Source organism: Leptonychotes weddellii, chromosome 14 (genome assembly GCF_054177405.1).
Source record: "Leptonychotes weddellii isolate Sample4059 chromosome 14, ASM5417740v2, whole genome shotgun sequence".
Lineage (NCBI taxonomy): Eukaryota > Metazoa > Chordata > Mammalia > Carnivora > Phocidae > Leptonychotes > Leptonychotes weddellii.
The window spans coordinates 33,579,683-33,592,968 of NC_138382.1; the positions used below are offsets into that span (position 1 = coordinate 33,579,683).

The 13,286-nt window shown below is 40.9% G+C and overlaps 1 protein-coding gene across 5 annotated transcripts in view; it reads right to left on the reverse strand.

Moving 5' to 3' along the window:
* The window catches only part of PSIP1 (PC4 and SRSF1 interacting protein 1), a 40,148-nt gene extending 30,422 nt beyond the window's left edge, over nt 1-9,726 (reverse strand). For 3 of the 5 annotated variants that reach the window (XM_081804125.1, XM_081804127.1, XM_081804128.1), the window contains exons 1-3: nt 9,564-9,725; nt 8,817-9,030; nt 5,615-5,691 (exon numbers count right to left, since the gene is read on the reverse strand). In XM_081804125.1, the coding sequence (XP_081660251.1) occupies nt 5,615-5,691; nt 8,817-8,888 (149 nt within the window). In that variant the 5' untranslated portion in view covers nt 8,889-9,030; nt 9,564-9,725. Of the gene's footprint in view, nt 1-5,614; nt 5,692-8,816; nt 9,031-9,563 lie in introns of all 5 variants that reach the window. The other 2 variants (XM_081804124.1, XM_081804126.1) reach the window with 2 other exon arrangements.
* Nucleotides 9,727-13,286: the final 3,560 nt, after the last annotated feature.

Consider the following 13,286-nt stretch of genomic DNA (forward strand, 5'->3'; position numbering starts at 1 on the left):
GGTAAGCGCTGTGAATTCTGCAAGACTGTTGAATCTCAGATCTGTACCTCTGAAACAAATAATGCAATATATGTTAAGAAAAAAAAAGAAGAAGAAGGTAGCGGGAGGGGAAGAATGAAGCGGGGGAAATTGGAGGGGTAGACGAACCATGAGAGACGATGGACTCTGAAAAACAAACGGGGTTCTAGAGGGGAGGGGGTGGGAGGATGGGTTAGCCTGGTTGTGGGTATTGAGGAGGGCACATTCTGCATGGAGCACTGGGTGTTATGCACAAACAATGAATCATGGAACACTTCATCTAAAACTAATGATGTAATGTATGGGGATTAACATAAGAATAAAAAAAAAAAGAATCAAGGCTAATGTAAAATGTCCTAAGAAAATAGCAACTCGGGGCGCCTGGGTGGCTCAGTCCTGGGATCGAGCCCTACATCGGGCTCCCTGCTCAGCGGAAGGCCTGCTTCTCCCTCTCCCACTCCCCCTGCTTGTGTTCCCTCTCTCGCTGTGTCTCTCTGTCAAATAAATAAATAAAATCTTTAAATAGCAAATCATTAACAGTTGGCCCTTGAACAAGGTGGGGGTTTGGGATGCTGACCCCCCCATACGATCAAAAATCCCTAACTTCGTCTCCCCCTAAACTTAACTACTAATAGCCTACTGTAGACCAGAAACACACATTTTATATGTTACACGTATTATATTCTATATTCTTACAATAAAGTTAGGAAAAATGAAACATTATTTAAAAAATCATAAAGAAGAAAAAATGTATTTACAGTACTGTAAAAAGTCTGCATAAGCAGACTTGCGCAGTTCAAACCCACGTTGTTCAAGGGTCACCAGATGTATCCCTCACCAAAGCTCAATTATCACACACCTGGGGCTCTCTCCCTTTAAGGCAAAGCAAAAGTCATATGTAAAAAATGGGAAAGCTTATCAGAGCTGAAGATACAAAGCTCAAAACTTACTTAACTGTTGCTAAGTAGTACTACTAAACAGCCCTATTTCCGAAAACACTGATTCTTACTTGCTGCTTCATTTCTCCATTATTATTAAATCACAAAATATGAAATATACTGTTTCATAACTAGGTTTTATTTTATTTTTTTTAAGATTTTATCTATTTGGCAGAGAGCGAGCACGCCAAGTGAGCACAAGCAGGCAGAGCGGCAGGCAGAAGCAGGCTCCCCATTGAGCAGGGAGCCTGACACTGGGTTCGGTCCCAAGGTCCTGGGACCATGACGTGAGCAAAAGGCAGACGCTTAACCACTGAGCCATCCAGGCGCCCCTATAACTAGGTTTTGTAAGAGCATGCATTCCTTTTTTTTTTTTTTTTTTTTAAGATTTTATTATTTGTCAGAAAGAGAGATAGAGCAAGCACAAGCAGGGGGAGCGGTAGGCAGAGCAAGCAGAGCAGGCAGGAGAAGCAGGGAGCCTGATGCAGGGCTCGATCCCAGGACCTGGAATCATGACCTGAGCTGAAGGCAGACGCTCAACTGACTGAGCCACCCAACCGTCCCAGCACGCATTCTTTCTAACAGCAAACGATTCAAGAGACAACTCACTATATATCTACTATGTGCCATGAGCCCGCTGGTATAGAGATGAATAAACAGTATAAGGCTTATGAGAAACTATACTGTATAAAGTTCCACACCAACACATGCAGTTAATTATGGCTAGAGTACAGAAGTTGTATAGAAGAACAAGTGAAGACGGTAAAATCCCAGCCTATGATTTCATTTCTTTATTCCTTTCTTGTGGACAGGTTACACAAAAAACTGCCACCTCCCCATTCATCCTCACTCCTAAAACTATGTATCAGGCTGGTTTTAAAACAGCCTGTGATGGATATTTTTGAAGTTCCTAGAACTGAGCCTCCAACCTCTTTGTATTAAGACAAAAATCAGTAAGGAGATAAATTCAACAAAGTAACATCTTCATTTAAATTTTCTAGACTTTAGAGACAGACCTGTGAGAGTATTTCCTAAGTAAGCAATAGCAATCAGCAAAACTCAAACTACATTTCAAACAATTTAACACTTCTAAGTATTATTTTGTCTTTGAAAAATAATATGCTAATGTTATCTTTAGTAGCTGACATTTATTAATACATGCGAAGCACTGTTCTAAGCATTTTTCATGTAGTATGTTGTTTATACCCCAAAATTCTGAGGTAAATTATTCCCATTGTACAAATAAGGACACAAGGCTAAGTAACCTACCCAAGGTCATGTAGCAGGTAAATGGCAGTCAGAATTCATAAACGGTCTTCTGATCTAGTTGTCTTAAAACACTATAAATGTTGGTTAATGGACAGCAAATTCATAATCAACAAATGATTTTATCTAGGGCGTACACTTTCAATCTATCACCAAATATTTATTTAACAGCTACTATGCACCAGGCACTTATGTAAATGATGACAAACAAGATAGATAAAGGTCCCTGCTCTCCAAGCTCTTCACTTGGGGGTGAAGGAAAAAAAAAATTTCACTCATCATAGCAATGAAGAAATTAAGTATGAAAAAGAGGACGTGAGCTAAGATCTAAATGACTGAAAATCTGAGGGCGTTGCCCAACAAAGAAAAAAATAAGGAAGGACCTAAGACAAGAGAAAGTAGATTTATGTAACAGTGAAAAAAATGTGATGAGGTTGGAGAGGTAAGCATAGGCTAATTCATACAGTTCTTAATAAACAGCATTTATAGATAAATTTTGGGGGTCCTGTTTGTTGGTAATGTTAATTAGGAAGCCACTGAAGATTTCTGGACAGGGAAATGACATGATCTGACTATGATATGAAGATCACTTTGACTATATATGAAGAGTGCAAACTGAAACCAAGATAGGGTTAGGATGCTTTTTTAAAAAAGATTTTATTTATTTATTTATTTGTTAGAGAGCGAGGGCACGAGGAGGGGGGACTCATCCTAGGACTCTGGGATCACGACCTGAGATGAAGGCAGACGCTTAACCAACTGAGCCACCCAGGCACCCAGGTTAGGACACTCTATGGGCTGAAGCTGTAGTAGAGGAGACAGAGAAGGGTGGACAGATCATAACGTACTCTAAAAGAAAAGAATAAAACTTGCTGGCTGACTGCTAGTGGGGAGGAAGGGAAAAGACTATAATATGTAATCAAAGATAACACCACAAATTGGCTCCAGCAAAGCACTGGGTCCTTGTCAGTCTCCTTTACTAAGAATCTGTCTTGAATGTTAGTTTTAGGATACCTAGCAGATGGTCACAGTTGGTATACGTGAGGGCTCATTGTTGTCTAATATTCAAAATTTGACTGCTAGATGAATTTACTGTGAATGTTGTTAAAATGCTAAGAAAAACCAAAGTTTCCAGGTCAGAGCAAGAATGAATGAAGCTCCAAAAAGGTTCTGCACTAAATTCACATTTAAAAAATATCTTTAAAAAAAACTTACTCTATATATCAGTTATGAATAAGTATAGTTTTCCAAATGGCCATTTCTTCTCCCATGTTCTTCCTTTCCCATATCCCTAACTATAGGCTGTTAGAATAAACTCTCATTTATGCAAAATCCACACTGAAAGGCTCCCAATAAACAGCATCCCAATTTGTTGGGGGGAAGGGGGTACCAAGGCAAATCATCAGAGACCTAGTTTCTAAAAATTAACCTTAAATACAAAAAAAAATCAAGTCACCAGACCAGTGGAGACACAGCAGCGCTGCCTTTCTGAAGATAAATGGTAGACTTATGACAACACTAAAGCACAAAACATCAGATGTTGAAATGAAAATTTAATATTAGTTTAATTTTATATTCTAAATCCTTGAACATATTCCAATTTCTTAAATATTAATTCATTGTCTTCCCTAATCATTCAGTATTTTGTTATTAACCAAACAACGCTTAATGAAAGTTTGGTTATTTGGTGTTGTTTTAAAATTTACAGATATTTACAACATAAAAATCTTCATTTTCAAATGCTAGGGGAAGGTATAGTCATTCCTCTAAACATAACATAAACTATGTGTTCTATGAAGCTATAAGGCCACATATGAAAGTATAGAAAATCTGTCCCATTTCAGAAAAATCACATTTAAAGAATCCTAAACTTACAAAACTGAAAAAAATCTAAGGAACATCTACTCACATTACTACAGTGTTTCCAAACTTCACATGCATCAGAATCATCTGGAAGCCTTGTTAAAACAGATCGCTTGGCCCCACACCCCAGTTTCTGATTCAGTAGTTGTGAGGTGGAGTCCAAGACTTTGCATGTCTAAAATTCCCATGTGATGCTGGTGCAGCTTGACCTAGGACCACACTTTGAAAACCGCTACTCAAATAGCGAGTACACTAATTTTTCATCAAAAGATAGCTTTTCCTATTAATTTTATGGGAATTTTTTACATGGTAGATTACCCTACTGAGTCAGAAATGCATCATTTCTTACAAAACTTAAGTTTTGACGTTCAGGATATACCTAAACCCGACTCAAAGTAATTATGAAGGCCGATCCAATTCTAGACTCAAAACTGCATTCAAAAAAATAATAATTATGCAACATTGTATAATACCATTAATATGACACATCCAGAATTGGCAAATCTACAGAGCGGTTGTCCAGTTCTTGGGAGGAGGGAATGGAGAATAACTGCTAATGGATATGAAAATAAATGTACTAAAACCCACTGAATTACATACTTTAAACAAGTAAAACTTTATGATGTAAACTTCATCTCAATAAAGCTGTCCAAAGAAATTATGTGAAAGTTCATACGTTATCTAACATCAAACCAACTGTTGTCTTTGTAGACACTGTTAGGAACACATAATTCTAATTAGCTATATCAACAACTTTGCTTCTCCTGGTCCAAGGTAAACAAGCCCATTCTACCAAAATTATTGCAAATTTTAAACTTCAAGTCCAAAATCAGCAAAATTATATAAACAGTACTTCTAAGACTATTAAATTATAGGTATGTAGGATGTCATACACCAAATCAATGAAATAGGCCTTGGAGTAGTCCTATGCACCTAGAAGTACCAGTTCAACAATATTCGGTTGCAATTTTTGAAAGATTAATTTGCTCTACCAAATTGGTCCTCTGCCCACATATCCACCAGGGGCAGCAGGGTAGTCCCAGTGGCTCTCAGGACCACATAAATACACACGAGAGAGAACCATCCAGACTTCTTCTCACTCTTCCCATAATATACCATTTGTGTGGCTAATATCGCCAAAGCCGAAAACAAGGTGCTAGGCTGTCCTTATGGAAAGCATTTATTATACTAAATATCAATACCAAATGCCCTGTTAAGAACTTTCGTTACACACTTTTATCTATGAGTCATTCTTCGGGTAGCTGAGGGGATCCATATACATCCCCCTTTTATAATTAAGGAAACATCTATTCCAATGAAAGTTAAACCTGCAGCGTCTAATTTTTCTGCCCTAAAAATAAATTTTAAAAGGGAAACCTGAAGACTTTTTCCAAAATTCAAAGATGATCTTAAAAGTTTCCTATTATCACTCTACTATTTTCTCTTTGAAGTAGTCTCTACTTTTCATTTTATGCTCAATGACCCTATGAAATTAACTCTGACTTGCCTTTAGAGCTAAAAGGACTTACGTCTCATGAGTTCCAAAAAAGAAAATGGGTAGTTTGTTTGTGGGTGGTTTTACAGCTCCATCAGGAACTTCATCTACCTAAAAGAAAGATCAGAAAAATTAAAATCTTTTAAATCACACACACCTCAACACACCAGAATAAAGTGAGAACAAGACATCCAAAAAGGGTCTTATAAAAGTAGACCAGTTCTATAGGTCATAATCCCTATCCCAGTTCTGAAACCCAAGAAGTTCTGAAACCCAAAATATTTCTCAAAATTCATTTGATGACAAAACCTGGACTGACACTGAAGCTATTTTGTCATTTCTTTTATCCACCAATGTTTCTACTGATGCTTCTCTGCAAAAATACTCTGTTAGATTACCATGTGCCATTCTAGAAGCCTAGAGGGAGCAAAATATATACTGTATGTACCATGGTTACCTCGAATTTTGATTTTTTAAACATATCTAATCCCGAGCATTTCAGATAAGGGAGCCCGAACCCGTTCAAAAATCCTAAATGATATTTCTGCAGGGAGGCTACACAAATACCAGAGAAATGTAAAAGCAGACATTAATGAAAGTTTCAAGCAGTATTTCTCAAAGTTTGGAACACATGTTCTAGAAAGATCTTGTACCTACATGGCGGAATCAGATGAAGTTCTATTCCTTTTTCATTTCTCTTTCAATCATTCTAATTAAGTAATGAAGGAAGTATCAGGTTCTATCATGTCTAACATATCTGTAATACTTGTTACTTTCTCTTAACAATAAAGGAAAAGCAGACCTCAAAGATAAAGCCATCAGGCAGTAATATCAAGCCAGAATTTAACATTTCCATTTTTTCATTACTTAACTTCATAATAACATTTGTGTCATAACCTTCCTAATTTCAAAGATATTTTAAAAAATCAATTAGCTTTGTTAAGAAGGGAGCAGACCATCTGAGGACCTACTAGGCTCTGTACGCATTACCATGTTGAAGAAAAGACGGTGAAAGTGATTTGACTGTTTCTCAGTCTGAAGGTTTCAGACATCAACAGAATCATTATCACCTAACACTCTTATGGACTTTAATTTCCTCACCCATACCATCATTATACTGGTCATTTCAACCATGAGAAGGCCCCAAAAACTGTGAAAATCCTTAGGGCCCTTAAGGGATATTTTCTGTCATCCCAGTTCATATGCTTCTTTCTGCTAGCAAACAGTTTTAAATGTGGAGCACCTACGGAGTTTAATAAGTGTTAGGCAATTTTTAAAAAGTTGACTGTAAAAACAATTATTACGGATAGAGGACTACAAGAACATGCAAAACTTAAAATTAAGGAAGTTTGAAATATAGAGACAAAACATTAAAATCAAAATACGGACAACTGTCATCTTCACAGATGATAATAAATACCCTAATCTCTCTAAAGCAAAGACATAACTTGTTAAAATTAGAGAAGATAGAAAAAGGAATGTAATTCTCGGGACACAGAATATCAAACCAAATTCAGCTGCTTCTAAAGAAAAAAAGAAGAGACAAAAATTTCCCATTCCAAGTGAACTTGTTGAACATAGAACTTATTAGAGAAGGAAAATACTCTGGCCCTCCTAAGGCTACTTATTCTGCTTGCAGTATCAACTCTTAATCATCTAACACAATGAAGCATGTGAAGAGGACAATTTGTAAGAAAAGTAGGTAACTTTTTAAACGTTTTCATTTGGCTTTCAACTGTAGTGTAGCACCAAAATGTGAATACAGATATACCCTATAACCTCAGATTTTGTAACCACTCAAAATAAATAAGGATGTTAAAACCATGAAAAAAAGTATCCTGGAGAAGCCTTAAACCTGCCCAGTTTCCCTCTCCTCTATTCAAACAAGAAATCGTGTTGTATGTACATGATTACATACTAAGGACTGTGGGGGACATGAAGAAATTCAGTTTATGTCTATTGCCCTCAAGAAGCTTACAATCTAAAAAAACAAAAAACCCTTATAATCTATTTGGAAATCAAAGCATGAACCTAAGAGTTAAAATGTTATCACAAAGGAAATAGATTAGAGTGTCAAATATATAGATAAGAATTAGGAGTAAAGATTGTTCAAGATAAGACTTCAGTAAAAAGGTAGACTTAATAAACTGGGGAGTAAAATTCTTTCCAGGTTTAGGAAGGAAACCTGTAAGCAAGAACTGGATGGGAAAAATCAAGAGAACAGTAAATATTTTATACTTGCACAACAGTCAGCAAACACACTACATGAGTCTCTGTAACCAATGGCTATGTTTTCTCCCAGCTGACATAATTAAAAATACAGGATTTAATTGTCTTTAAGAAACACACTCCTCAAAGAAGAATAAATTGGTGGAAATTACAACTTTAGAATTTGTATTTAAAAAAGATCTTGAGCATTCTAATCTAATGGATCTCAACAGTTTTTTGGTTCTATCATGATCTTAGAACCCGAGTCCTACCATAAGCTAACAAAAAGACCTCTTTTTCTGAAAATGGCGTTTAGGTATTAGTCTCAATTGTTAAATGTCACAAAAATCCTGGGCTTTAATTACCTCTCTGTACCACTAGATGTGAACCTAGGAACCTGGGTCTACTGCTCTTTTGCCTATGGGAAACAAAGAGGTAAAACAACTTCTTCAAGGTCACAAGGCAAACTTCACGAATACAAACGTGAAAATAAATTTACAAAAAACTTATTGTAAAATTTTCAAAAATATCCAGTCCTGAATCTCTGTATTAAACAAGCAAATCCACAAGGCCTCATCAACTACAAAACATAAAAAATCCCTATGAAACCAATTTAATCACATCTTTGACATCCAAGAGCCTGCATAAACTCCACTGATACTCTGCCTTTTACTTAAAATTTTTAAAAAGTCAATGTTTCATTAAACGGTAAACATAAAATCCAACCTTGATTATTTTCACCTACAATGGAACATTATTAACTGGCATCACGTTTAAATATTTCCTATTAAGAAAACCTGCCCAAGTCTGTCAAAAACAAACCCACAGGGAAACGCTTAAGTAGAAACACCTGGATCTTTACAATTCCACGGGAGATTCCTGGGCAAAAAGCTAAAACGAAAGGTTACAAATGAGACCAAAGGAAAGCAAGGGGGGAAAAGGACACGAGAACAAAATTAAGAGAAAGGGTAAGAAGTAGGCCCCTGAGGAAGGTAGCACCGCTAAATGCGAAGGCTAAAATCACTTACTCGAGCTGGCCAATGAGGGTAACCTTTCATCTTGGCGAAGATGAGGTCTCCAGGTTTGAAATCGCGAGTCATGTTTCGGGGGCGAGGCCGGGGGTCTGAAGCCCAGGGAGGAGGCGCGGCGGTGCGCACGGCGAGGGGATGCCGGAGGGCGGACGGGGGCCGAGGCTCCCGGGGCGGCGGGAGGGGGAAGATGCCTCCGGGCGTCCCGACGCGCCTGCGAGGGAGAGCACCGAGGGCGGTTAATGCTCAGAAACCCGAAGGGAGGGGCCGCACGGGGAGGCCCGGGGGAGGGGGAGGGGAGGGCCGGGGAGGGGTGGGGGTGGGAGAGTGAGGGGAGAGCCGCCTCCCGCTCCTCCCCCGCGAGTGCGCGGCCTCCGCAGCCCGGTAGCTACCCCTCCAGGCTTCGGCAGCTCCACCGCTCGACGACCGAAAAGACGCCACCACCTGAGGCTGAGATGCTTCTCAGCCCCCAATTCCCCTTTCTCCCGCCCCATCTTTCCTCTGGCTTTTTTCTCCGGGCTTAAGCCCCAAGAGGGAGGGGGTCTGGGGAGAGGGAAAAAAGATGGCATAGGAAAGGGGAACGTCCCCCTCCCATCCACACCCGACATCTCCCCCAACCTGATTCCCGACGGTCGCAGCCCCGGGCCGCCCCTCGGCTCTCCCGGGCGGGCCGCGGCCACTTCCCCGCTACAGCCAGGAGCGAGGCCACTGAGGGGGGGGCGGGGCGAGTCCCCGCCGCCCGCTCACCTGCCGGGGCCGCGGGCGCTGAGGCTGCGGTGGCGGGCCGGCCGCCTCTGCCCGCGTCCACGCAAGCCACCTGCGCCACCAGCTGCCGCAGAGGCGTCTCAACGGCACCGAATCGCAACCGCCGCCGCCGCTGCCGCCGCCGTCGCTGCGCTGCTCCCGCGCGGCTCCCGCTCGGCGCCCGCTAGCACTGGGGCGGGACCAACTGCTGGCCGAGGGAGGGGGGGGCAACGCAGCACCGGCCTGAGGTGCGTGGCTCGGAAGCGGAACTTCAGAAGCCGCTAGATCTCCAAGTTGGCTTTTGCCCAGCAGTTACAGCCAAGTGCAGAGAGATACTGGGGCGAAGGAACAAAGGAGTGGGCGAAAACAGCTCGGCCTGCGGCGGCTCCCCCCTGCGGTTTGCAGAGTGGTCGGGCCCGGCCCGCCCCTGCTGGCTACTCTGCGTGTGTGTATTTGTATGTGTACTGTATGTAAAAGGCGGGGAGGGAGGAAACGATTGTTGTGGACCGGGTTTGGGGGCGGGTATCCGGGCCTCCAGCCCTTGGCTGTGTGTTGGGGAGAACCTGGCAGCCTAAGCTGCATGTTCTTGCATCGTTTCCCAGGGTGGGGAGGCTTTAATCCTGCACTTGCGCGGTTTGCACCATCCATCCAAAAAAGAACTGTACAAAAACCCATAGATGCAATCGGAGCATGAGGCTGTTGCAGGGTGTGCAGCTTGTAGGCCTCTTACACCTCGCTGAATGGGCCTTTTCCTTGAAATTGTAATACGAGAAAGCCCTATTTCTTTTCTTTTAAATTTGAAGCACCAAGGACTATTAAAACTGCAATCCTAACGAATGCAAAATGTGAAGGGAAAAAAACAATAACAGGAAAGCATAAGTCTTTCAGATAGGATGTGGGTTTGGGCCCAGACTAAATTTTAGCTGCATCTAAATTGTATTTCTTTGGTAGAATTGTAGCTGGGTGGTGGTCAAGTGTAGAAGTGTTGCTAAACCTCACATGTTTTGTCTCTTAAAATACTCTTCAAGGGATTTCTAAAATTATTTTATTTTTTGATCCTTCAGCTAATACATTTTTTAAGACGTTGGTAATAACATGCCCAGCTTTCTAATATGAATTGATACTTTAATATTTTTACTGTACCAGAACTATGTTACTAGAATTATCTAATTTTACTTAACCATTAACATTCACCCAGGTTCCCAATACATGTAGTAAATAAAAAGGCATTTTGAAAATTAATAAAAATTAATCTTAAGTTTTGTTTCATGTTTCACTGAATCCCCCCCAAAAGTACCTACTGTGTGTCAAGCATTTTTAAGTGCTGGGGATACAACCATGAACAAAAAGCATAAATACTTCCTGTCTAAAACAGAATGAAAATATGAAAAAGCTTAAAAATATTAAAATATATAAAGAATGGTATGTAGTGCATACTCCTTTAAATGAAGAACTCACAACTGGGAATAAATCAGGGAAAGCTTTATTAAAGTAGGTAAAAATTGAGAAGAATACTTTGAAAGAGATACTTCCTTAAAAGGGATGAAGACATCCCCAATGCAAATTGTCCTGCAGGGAATTTCAAGAGACTAAATCATACCTCAGCAACAGGCTGAGGGTTCCAAGTGTTGCAAAAAGAGAAATTGACTAGCAATGAAGAGGGAAAGGTTAGAGAGAGGTCCTGAAGCCTCTCATCCCAAATGAGTTTGATATGATGTATGCTAGGGAGCTACTAAATGTTGCTGAGCAAGAAAGTAAAGATGATTCTTTAAAAAGTTATTCTTGCTTGCTACAAAGTAGATGACAGTAGAAAGAGGTTGGAGGTTACTGTTGTACTCCCAAAGTGACCCATTTCTAGATGAGACTGGTGACTGAAAAAGACAAGAAAGTGAACAACACAAAAGCATGATGACCAGGCGTTAGCCATAAATCGTGCACAGGAAAAGTGGAGAACGATGTATTGAAGAAAATTCCAAGACACTGAGTAGGAGAGACCAAGGCATCATCCAGCTACCATTTCTTGCACACCTCCTTTGTTCTAAGCCTTTAAAGGCTTTGCAATTCCAAGTATGGTCCAGGGCCCAGCAGCATGGGCTGTATCTCCCCAGACTTGCTAAATCATAATCTGCATTTTAACAAGACCCCCAGGTGATTCTTATGCATATTCAATTTTGAGAGACTTTTGCTATGGAGGATGCTACAGGAACATTAAACCAAGTAGGGAAAACACATACGATAGATAAATTATAATTAATATTAAAAGATAACATTATATTAGTGCTAAATGATAGAACAAATAAAAAAGGAGTGATTACTGTGAGTGGGGGGTGGGCCTCAGAAAAGATGAAAATAGAGGGAAAATGGAAAAGCATTGATGTTTCCGTGTTAATGTCAAAAATAGAAAGTACAAACTTAGCTCTTGGTGTCTTTAAGTTTGGCAATTTCAATTTGTGTTAGTCTATAGACAACAAGCAAAACCCTTGAAAACAGTAAGTCAGGGCAAAACAGGTGGTAGTTTAAGCCTCCAGAGAACAAAAGCCCAGGATCCCTGGGAGCAGCAGTTCGGAATGGGAGGAAAAGGGGGAGTGGTGAGGGAGGAGGGAGGGTTGCACTCAGCAGGGCCACTTGGAGAGCTTTTCTGAACTATGGAGAGCCTGTTCCCCTCTCCAGGCGGGCTTGATGCACCCAGCCCCCGTACTCTGTCTTCTTAGGGAGGTGATGCCAGGAAAAGTACAGCAAGATAGAGATTAACGGGCAATGAGAAAGCTGTAAGGAGAAAGAATACAATTTCCAAAACAACTGAAGCAAGGGGGCGGGGTAGCGGGGAGGTGAGGCGGGGAAGGAGATCTAAATGAATTCAGGAAGGAACTTGATTCACAGTCTCTCATTTTATCAGGGTGCTCCTATCCCCATTTTACAGATGAGAAAACAAGCTCACAGAAGTTCAGCAACCTGACCCAAATCACACGTCTAGTCAAGCGGCCAAGACAAGGTGCCAGCCGGTCAGTTCTCAATTCTCTTGTGCCTTGGTGTGGTCCCACACCACCTCTAGGTGGAGCAGGGGGCCAGCAGTGCCAGGGACCAAGGAGCTCGTAATTAGAAAAAGATGTTGGAAGGAAAAGCAGCCAGAACTCCCTCTTCCACCTTCTGTCTTTCGACTTGAAAGTATTTCCAGCTTCAAATTTCCTAACGACCTTCCTCTACCCCACCCCGTTCCCCAGCTGGTCCCTACCATCAGCCCATTCTATTTAACTCCCAGTTTTAAGAGACTCAACCCCAAAATCACCCCTGGAAAGGTTTCCAACCTCATCTTACTGTGGCATAATTTCTCCTTTACAGTCCTTCAGACTAATATTTAAGCTGCTTAGAAATAGGCACCATGGGTGCCTGGGTGGCTCAGATGGTTGAGCGTCTGCCTTCGGCTCAGGTCATGATCTCCAGGTCCTGGGATGGAGCCCCAAGGCTGGCTCAGCGGGGAGTCAGCTTCTCCCTCTCCCTCTGCCTCTCCCCCTGCTAGTGTGCTCTCTCTCCCTCTCTCTCAAATAAATAAATAAAACTAAAAAAAAAAAGAAAGAAAGAAATAGGCACAATCTTAGTCATCAGTGTCCAGCATTTAGCGGGCACTAAATAAAATTTTTTTTCTCAATAAATACTTGTTGAATTAAAGGAAGGGGCAAGTAGAAAACTCCCTAGTCCCTTAGTCTGAGAAAACAGATAAAAAGACAC